Here is a 17,031-nt window from a genome sequence, read left to right on the forward strand (position 1 = left end):
TCCTCACCTGAATGAGGAGACCTGTATCGAAAGTCCTCTTTGGTCAGGAGCAGCAGGGCCTTGCCATTCATCTCAAAAGTGTTGCTCTCAATCGGCCTCAAGGAAAACTCCTTCTCCGCCCACCTGAGCCACTGTGCCACATCATCCCTGCTCCAGTATACGGGCTGCAAACCTGTGTCAGGAAGAGACCATGACTGTGTTAGCAAACTGAGACAAGGCATGGCAATACAGGCAATATATACTGTGCAAAGTCTTGGAGGAAGGTGTAGGAAAGGAATATCACATTGATACCACCGGACAGTGAAATACTTCATTAGTTTAGGCATCTTGGTTTATCTGTGACAGGTTAAGAAACAAAAACTGCCTCAGCATCCTGAAAAAAGCTTCTAGGACATAATTTGATTACCAGTTTCCACTATGAAATGGGATTTTCCTCCAGCTACTCCTTCTGAGGTGCAGAGCAGTAAGAACCACAGAATCATCGAGACCGGGAAAGACTTCAGCATCAGCAAGTCCAACTGTTAGCCCTACACCACCATAACCACTAAACCATCACCACCATAACCACTAAACCATCTCCCAAAGCGTCTGATCTACCCGTTTATTAAACACTTCCAGGGACAGTGAATCCTCCACCTCCCTGGGCAGCCTGATCCAATGCTTCACTACTCTTTCAGTGAAGAAACTTTTTCCTAATAACCGATCTGAACCCCTCCTTGGTGCAACTTGAGACCATTTCATCTTGTTCTTTGGCTAGTCACTAGGGACAAGAGGCCTCACTACAATCTTCTTTCAGGTAGCTGTAGAGAGCAATCAGGTCTCCCCTCAGCCTCCTCTTCTCTAGGCTGAACAGCCCCAGCCTCTCCTCATAAGACCTGTTCTCCAGACCCCTCATCAGCCTAGCTGCAAAGTCCTTGGTCCCATTCATCCCTCACTGTGTGTCCATCCACAGAACAGAGGTGTACTTTCTCTCTTCACATCCTTGTAAAGTCATCGATCGAGCACAATGCAAGGTCGTCAGATGGAAGAGAGCTGCGGCCATACTTCCCCTAGGTGGGCGGGGTTTGTTTCACACAGCCTGTGTAATGGCGTGCCTGGAAGTGGTTCAGAGAAAGGTCTATCCCACCCCTCCTGCAGCTGCTATTCCTGCACCAGAGAGGAAAGTTAAGTGCTGGGGCTGTGGCACCTTTAGCACTGCTTTAGCTTGTGTACCCAGCACTGTGATAAAATATTGCCAATGAAGCTCTGTCCGTGTAAGGCCAGTACGCCATTTCACAGTACAACAGGTATGGTCAGCTTGGGTACAGATTTTCCAGGGCTCTGAGGAGAATCTGGCACTCCCTTTCTCCCAGCCAGCTCATACAACACATACAGCCTAGACTACTGTGTTTACTCACAGGGGCCCAACCAGGTTTCCATGAAAGTCAAAGATGTTTTTTTTTGCCTGCCACCTTTACTGGGCCCAGGTACAGGGGCCCGGGGAGGTGTGACAATTCAGTATCTTGTTTTACAGACAAATTTAAACCAGCTTTCTTCCACTAGAGAGAAGTCAGCACCATGAAGAGCTGTTTACACCCCAAGTAGAGAGATTATCTCCAATCCAGTGGGAGATAAAAGCTTTCTTTCCTTTTCCCTCTTGTGAGGTGACTCATTGTTTGACTTGCTACAATGTGTTGCGCAGAAATGAAAGCTTCACACTGTGCATAGGAACATAAAATTTGCCATATCTGATCAGATCTCTGGTACACAGCCTCTGGCAGGAGCTAATACCTTATGCTTCAGAGGAAGACGAACCTCCCTTCCTCATATTGCACCTGGCTGATTGTATGTTGCACATGGGAAGAAATTTCCTTCCTGGCACACCATTCTCTGAGATCTGATTACCCTCCTCCTGCCGCGCGCTAGAAGGAACCTGGGAGACTTGAACCACTCTGTTTTGGTTTGGTTTTTACTCCTTTAACAGATAGGCAACCCTTTTTTTTTTTTTTCTGTTTTAGCAAGAGGTCACGTGCAGCGAATTGCGTTCTGCTGCTGTGCCAGATTCCCAGACAGCGGCTTTGGAAAGTCCCAGAGACACAGCTGCATACAGAACTGAATCTCGGTCGGAAAAGGAATCGAGATCGAGCCTGAGAAAGGGTCGGAGCTGACCTAAGGAAGGGACGTCTGCATGGCAGCAGCAAGACTTTCCATCCCCTTTCAGTTGCCCCTGTAGCACTGCATTATGTGCGACACTGAAACAAGCAGCAGCATTTCTTTTATTTATTTATGAAGGACTGAAATTCTCTTCCCTCTGTTGAATTAGGGTCTGATTACTGGGGTCAGAGTTTTCTGTAGGACCTTTCTTTTTGAAGGGACTGGGGTGAGGTGTGGATCTGCTCAGAGACATGCAAACCACCATCTTAAAACGCCAGTGAAGTTCACCTTTCGATGAATGTAGTGTTATTCCTGCAGAAAACGCATTCCAGAGCCCAGGCCTCTGCTGGGCAGCATGGACTCACTGTAGCTAAAAAGGAGTCAGACTTGATGCAACCAGACCACAACTTCGGAAAGGGTCTTACAAGACCATCTGAGGAGGGCTTGAAATGTTCACACGTGGTTCCTTTTGCCTTCCCCTTTGCTATACCGTGCCCAAAGAAGCCTGGTCATGTGGAAATCTAACTGGACTTCTGGTGCACAGTTGAGATGAGGCACAAAACAAAACACCACTGGGAAAACCAGGCCGTCACGGAGCGAGCCATACGGTAACTTCACGTGATGCACGTGCTTCCCTATAGATAACCAGGCAATAAAGAAATCACTCCCTGTACAAACACAGATCAACGTTTCCCACATGCTGCCTTCTGCTCAACTAACACAGAACTGCCATGTTTTAAGAGAGGTTTAGATTGATTGGTGGCTGGACCCAGAGCAGCCAAACAAGCTACACAGTCGTCGAGAAGCCACGTGTGCTGTTCTGGCAGCTCTGAAACAGACTCAGCACTTCACACCGCAAATCAGGTGTCTGCTTGGTTTCAGCAGCATCTCTGAAGCTTGTGAGAAAAGCCTCATAGTAGCATGACCTAGGACCACTTGGCTTCTAGTTACTGAGAAATCAGCATGCAGCCTTTCTCGTTCACTTTGGCTATCACTAAAATGAGTGGGTGGACGTGCCACATCTCTCCATCCATGAGGTGGTAACATAATCAAATATTTTTATTGTGTTTGCAAGCTATATAGTGCCATAAAGTAAGTTAACTACTCTTCCCTATACTGATTGCCTCTTCTGTCATCTTCCTCCCTCCTTCCCTGCCCTGCTGCTTTCTTGGGAAGTTAGTTTCTTCAAAAAACTCCCTTTAGTTGCCTGCCTTCACTGTGTGCCCATTTGCTTTGTGAGGCTGAGCCAGTTCAGCCACAGAAGGGTTTTCTGGGGGCATAGACCGGCATTGCTAGAAGTGCTTCAGAAACCACCATTCAAAAAACAATTCTTTCATGTGCAGTACAACATTTACCAAACTTGCATCCCACCTTCTTTGCCCTTTCATAAAAAGAAGCAGTTGGTTTTGTGAAAACAAGGGCATGTGAGGGTTGGCTTTGCAGCTGAGGGGATTTTACAGCGCAGCGTACACAGCTATCAGTAGGTCCTGAAAATGCTTTCCTATGCTCTCCATGAAAGAAAAACTAATCCTGCTTACACAATTTCTCTTTTTCGGATGCTATTTCTTATTTTCTCCCTCTCCATCTTCTCTTTTATTGTTGTGCCCACGGTGGAGGAAAACGGGCTCTTTTTATCTCTCCAGTTTTATTCTCTGTGAAAGCTACCAGCATTGTCTTCAACTAACAAAGATATTTACCAAGCAGAATAAAGTGAGGAAAATGAGTGCTGTGTTACAAAATGAGGACAGAGTTTTGCCTGCTGAAATGACTGTTGAAACCAGTGGGAAGGCTTTGCTGCTTTCAGTAGGTGTGGATCAGACACAAGAGATGCTGCCTTTCTCCCAGTCTGATGTCTGGATGGCCTGTGCCACCACGGACTTCAGAGGGTGAATTCTGACCTGGGAGATGAACCCAGCTGTGCTCCCATACGTGATGTTGCTCCGCCGGCCAAAATCTGTCAGGCATTCCCCACCCTCCCTATCTGCGTGGCACAGAAATAAATAACAACAAAAACTTCTTGAACTCAGGAGCTGAAAGTGGTTTAGACAAAGCCATGTAAAGTGTCGGAATGCAGCTCTGGGAGATCCCTGAGTATTCTCTAGTCTGTCCTCCATCAGCTTGCAAGCACCACCTCCAACACAGTAAAATACAATAATTTATAGACACGCTTATAATCTGACAGCTTCATCTGCATTAAACAGGGAGCAAAATTCACGCTCACCTTTCTAATGCCACAGGCTGGCTCACTGGTGTCTTAATAGATTAGCTACTCCTGTTGCTTACTCCTCACCTGAAGTGCTGTTTCTAACACCTGTTACACTAGCTACCTTATAAATGGCGAGAGCGATCAATTCTCATGCTCCAGGGCACAAGCTGATAACCATCTGGGCTGCAGAAGAAATCCACTCTCTGTTCCTTTCTATTCTTGCCAAGCAAAAACAAGTCCAATGAAGAAGGGCCGAAGGGATAATTTACACTTTGGAGCAGCCTGTAAAGTTGTTTAGGTACCTTCAAGCACTTACACCCAGACACACGGCAGGCAGCAGAATGTAAGGGTCTGGGGAAGCACAGCGTAAGCTGATGGTCTCTAAAGAGTTCACTCCTTTTGACAGTGAGCCCCTCAGGAAACTTAAGCATGATCAGGCTTTGAGGTTGGAAAAACAGTGCTCTGCTCATCTAGTATAACCTCCTGCACGTACAACTACACAGCCATCAATATTTGCGTCTGACCACAGGCTTCTGGTGGGGATACAACTGGAGAGATGGAGCCAACTTTGAATCTTGCAGAGCACTGATGTTCAGTGTCTCCTCCTTTGCTTTAGGAGACAGGGTACGTGCTTTGCAGTATGAGCTGTTATGTATGGCGTACGTACTAGGCACATCTAAACCGTGAAGTATAATGTACCGTAGGCTGTTTTCACCTTGACTCATTCTGGAACAATGCGAAGAAGACACAAGTCCCAATGCAAAGTGCGATGTACACTACCACCCAGAGCTGCTGTTCCGTTTTGGTTTCGGAATGAGGATGCAGCCACAAGACAGCACGCGTGACGGAACCAGCGTTCACACCAAGAGCCGCCTTTTTGTTCCACGGCGGCCAGGCACTCCCCATCCATACACGCGCGGCTGCCTGGCAGGCAGGATGACGAGGTGAGAAGGGGGTAAAGACAGACCTCTCATTTATCCCTGCTTTCTGCAGGGCAGGCAGAATTGTTCTCACTCCCACGCCAAAAACTACTTAGCGCGGTTGGGCAAACAGCGAAGGGGCCAGCGCATGCAAATCAGCAGCTGGTTTCCAAACACCCAGGGACAGATGCATCATCACTGGCAGCATCAGGCAGGCCCGCGCTGACTATGGGACCGTACTTCAGCTTTTCGTGGGAAAACAATGCTGGACAAGTTCAGAGGACTTGAATGTCTGTTACCAACTAGCTCTTTAGGAACTGAAGCTCTCTTTTTTTGTTATTAATTAACAAAATTCTTCCATGTTACCCATAAAGCATAACATGTGGTTCTGCATGGTGTATGTCAAGCAGGAGAGGGGCATGAGGCTGTGCTTTTCATTTCTGTGTAAAGGTAACATGGTCTGGGGGAAAACCACAGGATTAGATTCGAATCCTTCTCCCACGTTCTGCCAGAGCACTTTTTCCGGAGTCCCCTCCTTCTGTCTCACTTCATCATTTGGCAATCTAGACTACCAAAATGCAAAGAGGTGTCATGGGGCTTGGCCAGTTAACACCTGAAATGCTTTGAAAGTGCAAAACGCTGCAGAGCTGCTTCAAACAACTACAGGTGAATACTCCCGCGGTGCTGCCTCTGCTGCTCTCTGGTTCTCTGTTCAGAGGCACTGACAGCTGCTGCAGACCAGGGCCCTGGTCTGATGCCGTGCTCAAACCTGACTACACAAACCATGATGTGCTCCTCCCCAAGAAGGACTGCAGCACTGAGATCAACAACAGTGTGTTGATCGTGCCGAAGGGGGTTTCAAATTAAAGCCCAAGCTGGGAGCTAAGGTCTTCCTGAGGCATGAATTTTATGCTGTCTCTGCTGGAGCTGCTGCACTGATGTCTTACCACAAGTGCCTTCCCCATAGCTAGCAGCGCTGGCAGGCTCCCACCCACAGGGTGCCCAGCAGCTCTTCTACCTCTGCTATGGAAGGTCAAGACAGGAATATTAAGGACCTTGTTTTCTCAGGAAGCCTTTCCAATCCTCAGAGGAGGGGAACAGGTGACAGAGAGCTGTGGTGTGCTTAGCTGTCCCCATAGAGATTAAGTACATGCCTTCTGACTGCTCTTGGACTGGCATACATATGGAAGGCTCAGCCCTGCCACAGGATAAACCTAGGATCATTGGTGGTCTGTGAACTTGCTGTTACAAGTCCAGGACAGAGGTCTGGCGTGCAAGGATATGCCTGACCACTTGCTCTTTCCAGCAGGTGCCACTTGACCCAGGTAGTGGAGAAGCAGCGACCACTCATGGCTGCTGGACCGCAGGGATTGCCTCACCCTACAGTAGCAGCTTTGCATTTACAAGGCCCAGAGATAAGCAAAGGTAGAAAAGGAGGAAAAGGTTAATCCTGGCTAATCTTCAGAAAGAATTATCTGGGAGGTGAGCACAAACTGGTACAAGAGAAATGTATGGCAGCAGATGAAAATGGGCCTTTATGGGTCTTGATAAGGAAAAAACGATTAGACAGGGAACAGAGAAGCCGTGTGGTGGACAGGAACAGAGACACAAGAGAGGCTTGTGTGTCCTTCAAAAAAGGTCCAAAACCACCTGTAATCAGAGTGCTGAGGCTTTGGGAAGCTTCCTACACTGCTGGGAACAGAGGGCGAGACAGCTTTTTCTGTAGTAATCTGAAATAAAAGGCACAGGCTCACGTCTCCTGCTGTCCTGTTGAGCAGGGTATTAGAGGTAGAGCACAGGTAATGCTCTGTGCACCGTGTCTACTCCGGGGTGTCTGCAGCTGCCCACAGCAACAAGCCTAGTGAAGCTCTGGGCTGGGTTTCTGCCCTGCTGACTTTGCCAGCCTAGTGCCTTGTGACCCAGCCCTCTTCTTTGTCCATACAGAGACCCTGTAAAGTTGACACACCTGTATCCCTTAGGGCTACAGGGTCATAAAATAAATAAAGCCGCTTTTCTAATGCAGCCTTTGGAAAGCCTGTAAGAAACATATTGATTGGAAAATGCTTGATTAGAATGATCAAGCTCTAAGCTCTCACACAGGGAAATAAATCTTTTCAATTCCCCACACCCAGTGCCAAGCTCAGCTTCCTGGAAGCAACTATGGCCCTTTCTGGAACTGAGGTGAAAATCCCATGTTCCATCACCTCCCCTGACCTGCTGACATTACACATGGTTTGCATTTGCTGATCAAATGCACAAGCAGGATTCTAAATTAGCTTGCTGGGCTGAGATAGCTCGCTGATTAATGACGGCAGATGAAGTCACTGGTACAAAACCCTGCAAAATCTGAAGTCTGTGTAAGTGGGAAAGGAGGGAGGAAAGGCCACACTCTTCAGAATTCAACATGAAGAATACTGTCTTTCTCACTCTGTAGCCAAACCCTTTTCTTTGCAGATACAGGTTAGTAAATTAAGTAACTCTCTTACACACAATTACTCAGCTGTGTCTAAGACCCCCTGCCCCACCACCAGCCAGAAAAGTCCCTGAACACCGCAGACCAATTCCTGAAGTCCTTAAGAGTTGTACCTGATGTCAGAATAAAGCCTCAAGTCCAATCTCAGTCATTTAATGTGGTCAGTTGCACTGCTCTTTTTCGTAACTGAAATCAGTATTTGACCCATAGCAGCTGCCTCTCTCCTTTCTGTTTCCACCTGTGTCATCTGGAGTTAGCTTGCAGAAAAAGCAGATCTTAGGATACGGTGCTCTTTCCTCTGTGAGCTGCCCTATTCTGGGTGAAATTACAGAAAATGTTGCAACGGGGAAGCAGTCTACCTGCTGCTGCCAGGCAGTGTGCAGCCTGAAAAGAGAATTCACCCAGGATGGGGCAAACCAGTTGAGATAAATGGTGCCGGTATGCGTGCTCAGTTGGCCAGGGTTTGAAGTTCTGGAAGGGAAAAGCCAAAGAATCAAGCGACTGCAGAGGTGATGAAAAGACCGGCCTGTTTTCTAGGCACTCATTCCATGAGCCATGTCCAAGAGCTTTCAAGAACTGTGCAGATCGGCTCCAGTTTCCTTTCATGTTGTTTGCAAAACCTTCCTAGAAGCCTGACAAGAGCTCTCCTTCCAGGGCAGGGTGAGGGCTGGCTTTCTGCATCTGGGCACCACATTCAGTGAAGGCCAGAGCGTAACAGTGAGGCAGTGAGCCGTGGACAGCACAATGCCATTTGACTGACTGCAGCCCTTCAGCCGCCACCACGCTTGGTGTGTCCAGGAAAGAACTTGTGTGGGTCCAAAAGACAACCCCCCCTCTTTGCTCACGTTGTGCCCGTGGACAGAGAGGGCAGGTGACCATGAGATGCCTACCAGAGAGGCTTGTGCAATACAAGCAGCTGGCAGGGGGATGAGGAATGGGGAAACGCTGTTTGGATCTGCTCCAGTTCTAGTCTTAATCCACTCCTGACTCCTTCTCAACCAATTTTTGGCCGTTTTCCATGGAGCAGACATTGCTTTCCTACTGCTCCCTTCCAAGAGGAGCTGAAAGAAACATCTTCTGTTGCTTTTTTCCTTGTATGTGCAAAAACTATATCCTAAACAAAACTAGCTGAGCCCTGACAATGGCACGGGTTAGCTAGCTCAAAAGATCATGCTGCCAGAAGCAAGCACTTTTGCAAGTAGAAGTGAAGGAGATTATTTATAAAAAATATTTTTTTCCTTTTCCCACAACTTTTAACTGTTTCAAACCAATTTCATTTAACCCAGGTCAAAATTCAAGTCTAACAAACATTCTTTAGGTTTCCTGTACTGGGATTACTGATACCACAATTAGTAATACATGCACATTTACACTACTGCAGGCAGATTAGATTGTTGTATCTGTTATAGATGTGTGGCACAAAGTCATTGGACACCTGCCCGTGCACTGAGTCTGTTACAGGAGGGATCAAATCCAGGAACTACATTCTGCCCCTCTTTTCAACTGGACAAACACGGAGCTTCTTTCCATCCTTAACACTTAGTTTTCCTTCTTGCTTATGTCACTCACCTGGCACATCCTGGCAACAGTAATTTTAAGGTAAAAAAAAAAAAACTATATTAGAATGAACTGCCATATGTGCTGGGTTTTGGTTTGGGATTTTTTTTGGGGGGTGGGGGTGCAGTGTTTTGCCTTTAACACAATATACCCTTGATCCCTGGCTGGGCAATTGAAGATTTGTAAGAAAGAAATTAATCTCAGTAGTCTTGACCTACATATGGTTTTACTTATGTCTTTTGCCCATTGCCTAATTACTGTTCAGTGGAGAGGGGCGCTGAGATTATTACCAGGCTTAGAGTATGTGGCAGTCATGCTGGTGATGGGTCATGTACCTGGTCAACACACTAGAGAGACGTGGAAAACTGAAGATACAGTTGCTAAATGCAATGAATGCAGCTGCTAAAATTAGGATGGTTCTTTCTGCAATTTATCACTTTAACCTGTCATGAGCTAGGTGGTCACCTCGATCTTCCAGTGGCTGCAAACTTGAGAGCTGATTCTACCGTTTCACAGGAGAGGGGTGAGGAAATCCTGTTCGTAGGGCTGAATAAAGTGGCAGGTTTTGAAATCTCAGTTTCAACAAAACACCACCAACAACACAGTGAGACATCGTAATCCCCCTGTATTAAGAAGCTGCTTTCTTTTCACAAGGAGATTTTGTTTTCTGAGGCTCACATCCTGAAGAGGTGGGGTCTCTCTTCCTTGAGGAATTTTGGCTGGGACTTTGTTTCCTAACTCAACTGCGATGGTGAGAGCTGGGGAGGGGAGAGCATGTACACAAAGAGCATGTTTTCCAGGCTGTTTCCAGGGAACGTGAAGCAAGCTCCACTAGAGAACAGTCTACGCCGTGACGGCAACGTGTCATCTGTTGGCTTCCTCTGCACCGGGGCTCCAAGCCTTGTGAGCTGCAGCTGTACTTGCACTGCTACTGTAAAAGCAGATTTTGGCAGCACAGCCAGACCCATGGCTTGCTTTGCCTGTAACCATTAAGCAAATCAGCATAGAGAAAATTTTACCACCAGCATGTGGTAAAAGCGTATCAGAGAATCATACTTCTACTCTTAACTGATTTCACTTTTGCACCTCTGTCTCTTCTCATGCAGATGTCCTCCTTTAGACTCCTAATCCAGGAAGGCTGTAAAAGCCTGCTTTGATCCACCACTATACAAGTTCTTCAGTGCTTTATGTGAAGATCTACCTTCAGGTGACACTAAACACTAAATTAACTGGGGGAAATGGTACAAATGACAGCTCTGGAGATAGCATGCTGAACTCCGCTCTGAACCACATCTTGAGCTTTGGAGGTGAAAGCCTGCTCTTAGCATGCTGCAGACATTTCCTGCTCCCAAGATGCTGCAAACCAGAGTTCTGACATGGTTAAAAACCTCCCAATTTAACTTCATTTCTTGATGGCTCCTTAATGAACCAAATCCCTGAAGCTCTTACAAACTGTCAGTCATTTCTCCAAGAAGATACTGCTGCCCTAGAGAAAGGTCAAGTGCTTAAAGAAACAGCTCCGGATGCCAGGGGTCCTTTTCTACATCCAGGGGGACAAGGAGGCCACTGAGATGGGCTGCAAACTGCACAGCACACCACCCATACAGAAGAAACTGCACTGTATTTGCATGGGGCCCTTTATGCCTCCGGTGCAACCTGTGCACCAAAAGGCTTCTTGTACTAAGGTACTTGTGCTTGAAATACATTGATAATGAGAACAAATTAAGTGTGTGCTCTTTGATTATCAGATGATAAATTATCATGATTATCTTTGCTGCATCTTGAGAACTGCTTCCTCTCCAGGGTTTAACTCCTGCTTGCTCTGAAGCCAGTGAGCACACCCACCAACTTCTCATACTAGACCCCCCCAAAACGGCTTCCACTTATGATTTCTGTGCAAGCCTTACGAAGTTGAGGCATTATTTCTATTTTTCTATTTGAGGCCACTCTAATGTGTTGCCCGAGGAATCAGTAATCAACTTTATTAGTTAGGACAGCAGGGAAGATCCTGTTTGGGAGCTTGTCAGATGGCAGCTAAGATGCTTTGCTGGGTGTCTCAAAGACACGTGCATGCTGCAGTCAGCGGCACGGCTGCAGCACTTGCAGGCATCCCTGGGGCGCCCTCTGAACTATCTCCCTGAGATGCCAGCCACAACAAGAGCTTGACCATATGCTGCCCGCTCAGCACAGCCTGCCTGACGTCACAGGAGACAGTTCATGCTGAGGTCTCTGGGTACTACAGCTTTGGCAGATTCTTTGGGCAGCTGCGACACTGACTCACCTCTGACTGCCGCGCAGATACACACTTGTGTCAGCCATGGCTGCCTCTCTGTGACAGACCCAGGTCTCAGAAACACACACTTCGAGTTTCTTCCCTCTGGCTTCACACAGGTGTCTTGGGAGTCCTGTGCTTGAGGGCCATATCCCTCCTCCTTAATACTGGAAGCCCCTTCTGTTATTTGGTCTTCTACAGAGGTGCCAGAACAAAGATGGTAATTTCTCTCTCAGCCCTGGGATGTCAAAGCAGCACTTCTCAGGCCGCAGCTCGGGAAATACCTCACATTCAGTGGCAGCGCTGACTTAGCGCTGCTTTCCGGCCACCCCTTCACTGGGCCAGTGCAACTGATGAAGGAGCTATGCTGTGAGGGAGATAATCTCTATTTAAGTATACATGTACATTGGTTCCTGCCAGATCAGCTTTCTGAGCTGATTAAGAGCACAGTCGCACTAACAGTTAGGTCAACACAACTGGCAGGGAGGTGGCAAATTGCAAAAAGAATAACAGCTGGATGTGGTGACAGAGAGGGGAGGAAATGCTTCAGCTAGTATTGTTACAGAACATGTCGTGTCACTGAAAAATGCACGGGCTTGCTGTATTATTTGAGTTTAATCTTGATGATGTCACCGAGAAAGGCTTGCTTCCAGGGATGGAAAAATTATTGCAATGTCAATAGAGGCAAATAATTTACCTACGCATTTCCAGTAGAGGATCAAGCTCTGAACGAAAAGGAAAACAAAGGGATGAGATAATTCACAAGGAGGTTTTGTCTCATCCTGCTTTTTTGGGGTTCTTGCAAAGGTAAAGGCGCTGTGAGTGAGACTGCATACCCTAGTAATGACGGCAACAGATAGCATCACAGATTCGCAATTGCCAATACTGTGTAAACCTACTGTGCTAGGATAGACACCTAGTGACCTTGACACCAGTGAAGCTACCTTGTGCTGGCCTTCTTCCCACCCTTCCTTTCCCAGAGGAACCATGGCCATCACTGTGCTTGCTGTCACCAACAAACTACTGCAGACATGCCAGGGGACAAAGCGTGTGTCTCATGAGAGGGGCATCGTGTGCAGCAGCTGGGAGTCCCAGAGCTGAGCTGGGATCAGCTGTGGACCTGTGATAGCTGGGAGGGGTGAGAAAGCTGCCCCTCTCAGTCCTGCTAACTGTGCTCCCTCTTTTGAAGGAGCGAGGGGTAGCAACCTTACTTTTAATTCCTTTAGGTACTGTGAAACAGATCCAAATGGTATCACCTGTCAGAAATATTTAGTAACATCTACTAGCTTCTTTGCATGTCTGACAGTTGTGCCAGGTAGTGCAGACTGCTGAATTAGGAGGAGTCCCTGAGGACACTGCAATACAGACAGGAGAGGGAAGGGTCGAATGTACAAGCAAAGTGAGCAGCACAGTAGTGTGCATATAATGCCAGTCCCCCTGGGAACCAACTGAAACTGCTGGAATCTCCATATACTAAGAGGGTATTGTGAAAATGTAATTGAATTACTTTTTCATCAACTTGTCTAATTAAAGTTTTCACAGTAGTGCTCCCCCATATTTTGGCAAATTTCAGCCAGCTCTGTGAAGGACACTTGTCAAGTTAAATACCTTATCAGTTGCGGAAATCCAGATTTACAGGTGTTATCTGTTCACACACCTCTTCTACTCACAAAAACTCAGACAATCACAATCATGCTGAAGTCAGGAAAGCAACAGAGGTGTCTATAAAGTAGTAATTTCTCTTCTATTCTTCCAGTGCTTCAAGACTTGCTTGGTTTACCAAGTCTAAACCAGTTTAGCTTCATTCTTTTGTATCATAACTTCCAAATCATCTCAAGTTTCTGCTCTCTTGGGAAGACTGATTCACAACCAACTTGCACAAGATGGAACATCTTTTTAAAAATGCAGCATTTGGACCTACCGGCCATGTGCCTGGACTTGTCTGAACTTGGCCATCCCTAATGCAGTATCTTCTGTCCTACTAACACTTGCCAGCATACCCTCTCCCTGGTTTAGCTGACTGTGTTACAAATTAAGTAGCCGTGAAAGCCGGTGTCACCCACTGTACCAGCAATAGGAATTTGTGGAAATGCTATTTAGATATTAGATCAAAGGAAGGGAAGTTTTCTGGTAACTAGAACACAGGAGTCAAATCCAGACTGCAAATAGGACCATGCAGTTTATAAGCCTCTCAGGCTGTGCCTCAAAGCATGCATGTGTACGAGAGGGAGGTGGCAGGGCAGGTGCGAGTAGAAAGAAGTAAGAAGGTAGGAAGTGGACATGCACATTAGGAAGGACAGTGAACTACATTTTGGAGAAAGGATATCTTCTAACCTAACTTTTCAGGTTGCCCTAACTTTTCCTTTCGTGCACAGTTTTGTAACTCCTACATGGCAGAAATCACTAAGCCAAGAGATACACTTTGTCAGAGCAACAAGAATTGATGTTCCAGCTCCTTCCTTTCCTCCTAACATCCTACAAGTGGGAAACTGCTTTTCTGAAATGCTTTGCTTCTTGACATGATTTTGATTTTTTCACATGACTGGGGTCAACTGGCTTAGCACTGACAGCATGGTACACAAATGCAGGCATGGGCACACTGTCAATTTGCGGGGGTGTGGGGGGGAGTTAGGGAGGAAGAGAAGTCTTCTTCAGCGATTTCACACAAAATGACATTAGGGAATGCAAAGTGCCAAAAATTTTCCTGTGAAGCCCTGAAAAAATCTGCAGACTCTAGATGTCTCACACCACTCTGGCAGATAAACAACATAGAGCATATGGACTCAAATACTGTATGTTCACGAAAACACAGTCCTCCATGTTTGACACCATGCAGAGTTTCTGAGGACACAAACACCATTTCAGAAAAGATTTATGCCCTTGTTAGTCAGGTGTTTGAACAACCAAACAATGGAAAAATAAAGAAAAAAGTTTCTTTGTGGGCTGGTTTATTCCTTAATATATTACAGCATTTCTTTCTTACACCTTCCTCTGCTGGAAGCTGCTAGGAAGGACAACTGTTAGGTTGGTCCCATTCGATACTGCCTCTTCCTTGCGCTGACCAGTTTGGTTAATCTAGGTCCTGAAACACTACTTCAGTGGAAGACTACTTAAAAGAAAACACCGTGATTAATTTTTAACAAGATGTTTTGTTGATGGCTCATTTTGAACTTTTTCTAGCTTTCCTCTCCCCGCACTACTCCTGAGGTGAGCACATTGTATGACAAGGAGATTTCTCTTGTCAGCCCAACCCTCAACCCTTATTCATTTAGTGCTGTCACAGTCACACTTTTGCAACTCTGCTGACGGAATCAAGTAGGAGGAGGAGGAGGCTGATTCGGCAAGAGGACTCTTTTGTTTGCATGTAAATACCTCGGTGTTACCAGAAAGAAAACAAGGAGTGAGCAGCAAGCATGAAACACAAACAAAGCAAAACAAAAAAAATCACAGCACTATTAGTCTGGTTTTCCCCCTTCTCCCCCAGAACTGTAAGTCAGTCTCTGTGTGAGAGAAGGGCTGGCATGCAGAGCAAGCGTTGCTTCATCACCTCCCCTTCCTTAATGGGCATCCTTGCAGGAAATGTAACAATTGCTAACTTGGAGAAATGATACTGGGAAAAGTGGTGTTCTCAGTAAGGGGCATTAAAATTCCATACAGGAAATAGCTTTGAAGAAAAAAAGATTTCAAAAAGTTAACACTAAAGAAGGGATGCAGTAGAACAGGTTGAGACACGCATTGGTAAGGCCAGAGTCCAAGACAGTGCACACTGAGGTTTTTCTGTGTATCTGGGCACACTGCTGTCTCCTCAGGTTTGTGTCCAGAGAAGGGATTTTTATCAGCAGAGAACTCAGCCCAAAGCTTTGCACAAAGTTCAGCATTTCTTAAGACAGAGTTCCATTGCTGCTGGTTTTGGTTTTGCCAAAGTGAATGTGGTCCCCATAGGGTCCCCTTCACAGCAGCAGGCGCAGCGATCCCCCTGAGCAGGACAAAGGGAGCACAGCTCCTCTGCATCAGACTCTCTAGCTCTCTCCAGTTCCCTGATCGCTTTGAAGGGCCGAGTGGGTATTTTTTTTGCACAGCCTGCATCTCCATGCAACAAGGAAGACCTTCAAGGCTCAGAGCTTTTGTTGGGGACCGAAGAATGCCTCTCTCTGCAGCTTCCCACTGGGTTGGTTGGTCCTACAGCCCTGCACCCTGCCAGCTCCAACACACAGGCTTCTGCCAACTCTATTAGCGTCTGCTAAATCCTGTTCTTCCACCCAGGACTTTCTCACTGGGGGGACAAGGAGAGAAAGGCGAAATGTTTGGGCTCCTCTTTTTGCATGCTGCCCAGCTTTAGTATGAGAAAAGATTACCCTGTATTTTCAGTCTTTGCCCTCTCGCTTAAGTAATGCTACTCACACGGTTATCTTTTAAGCCTGGGAAGTAGCAACTTGAATAAAGCAGCATTAACACACTGGATGCACCCTCAGGGTGTGCACCCAATCCAGAGAGTGACACTTCAGCCAACCCATTCATTTGACTGTATCCTCTTGGCTGCCTCCAGACAATTCGGGCACAGTCAAACCCCAGCTATGAACACGTCATATTGACCACGAACTTATTCCACACAGCTGAATGTTAAGTAAGTGACCAGTTAATGCCCGCTCAAGGTTTGGGAAACACCAGCTTTCAATCCTGAAAAGCATGCCTGCATCTCTTGTGGGAATTAGTGGCAATGCTGACAGTGTTGCTGCAGTACTACTAATTGTACACAAGGCACCAAAAAGGGAGAGAAAAGTCTCCCAGAACACCAGAAGTTTATGTTTCTGATTTTGAACATAATGTCTAATTGGAAAACACTGATTAAGATTAGATGCAACCTTCCTGCGTTTCCAACTGTGAAAGTGGACTTGTTTGCAGGAGAAAGAGAGCAGCACACATGGACCAGCCAGGAGGTGTTTCTTCTTTTATTCCATCTTCAGAATGGGAGGCAAAATGGAGGAACACCAGTGCCTCCCAAGAAATCTGGGACTATTTCTGTACCCCTGCCAAAGTTTAGTGGTTTCTTTGGCTCTCTTGGTTTGACAGAATCCATACGAAACTGAAAAAATGGTATTGGGATACCATCAGGGTGCCCTGTCCAGGAGTCATTTAACATCTCTGACAACCTCTTAAAAAGACATAGAAGAGGAGACAATGTTTAATCTCCTTTCACAGTGTGGTTGCCAACATCACATGCTAAAGCTGCATCTCCTCAGGAAGAGGTAGGTGAATATGTCCATAGATGCTGCTTCCTAATTGGCAGGCACAGTGGAGAAGCCTTTTGCTTGCCCTGATAAGGTCATTTGCATAGCTCTACCCAAGTGGTTTTGCATATATTTGTTCGCTTTTTTCTTCTTTCTCCACTTCAGCAGTTCTCAGACATCTCTCTGTGTGTCAGAGAAGCCCTAGGAAAACCTTATCCATAGTTAATCCTGATACTCATTCT

The 17,031-nt window shown here is 46.5% G+C and overlaps 1 protein-coding gene across 1 annotated transcript in view; it reads right to left on the bottom strand.

The window, feature by feature from the left end:
• ETV6 (ETS variant transcription factor 6) overlaps nt 1–17,031 on the bottom strand; it is a 140,220-nt gene that overhangs the window by 33,352 nt on the left and 89,837 nt on the right. Inside the window, exon 3 of the mRNA XM_084275304.1 lies at nt 8–172. Coding sequence (XP_084131430.1) covers nt 8–172 — 165 coding nt within the window. The remainder of the gene's footprint in view (nt 1–7; nt 173–17,031) is intronic.

This window comes from Gallinula chloropus (assembly GCF_964237585.1).
Source record: "Gallinula chloropus genome assembly, chromosome: 1".
NCBI classification, from domain to species: Eukaryota; Metazoa; Chordata; class Aves; order Gruiformes; family Rallidae; genus Gallinula; species Gallinula chloropus.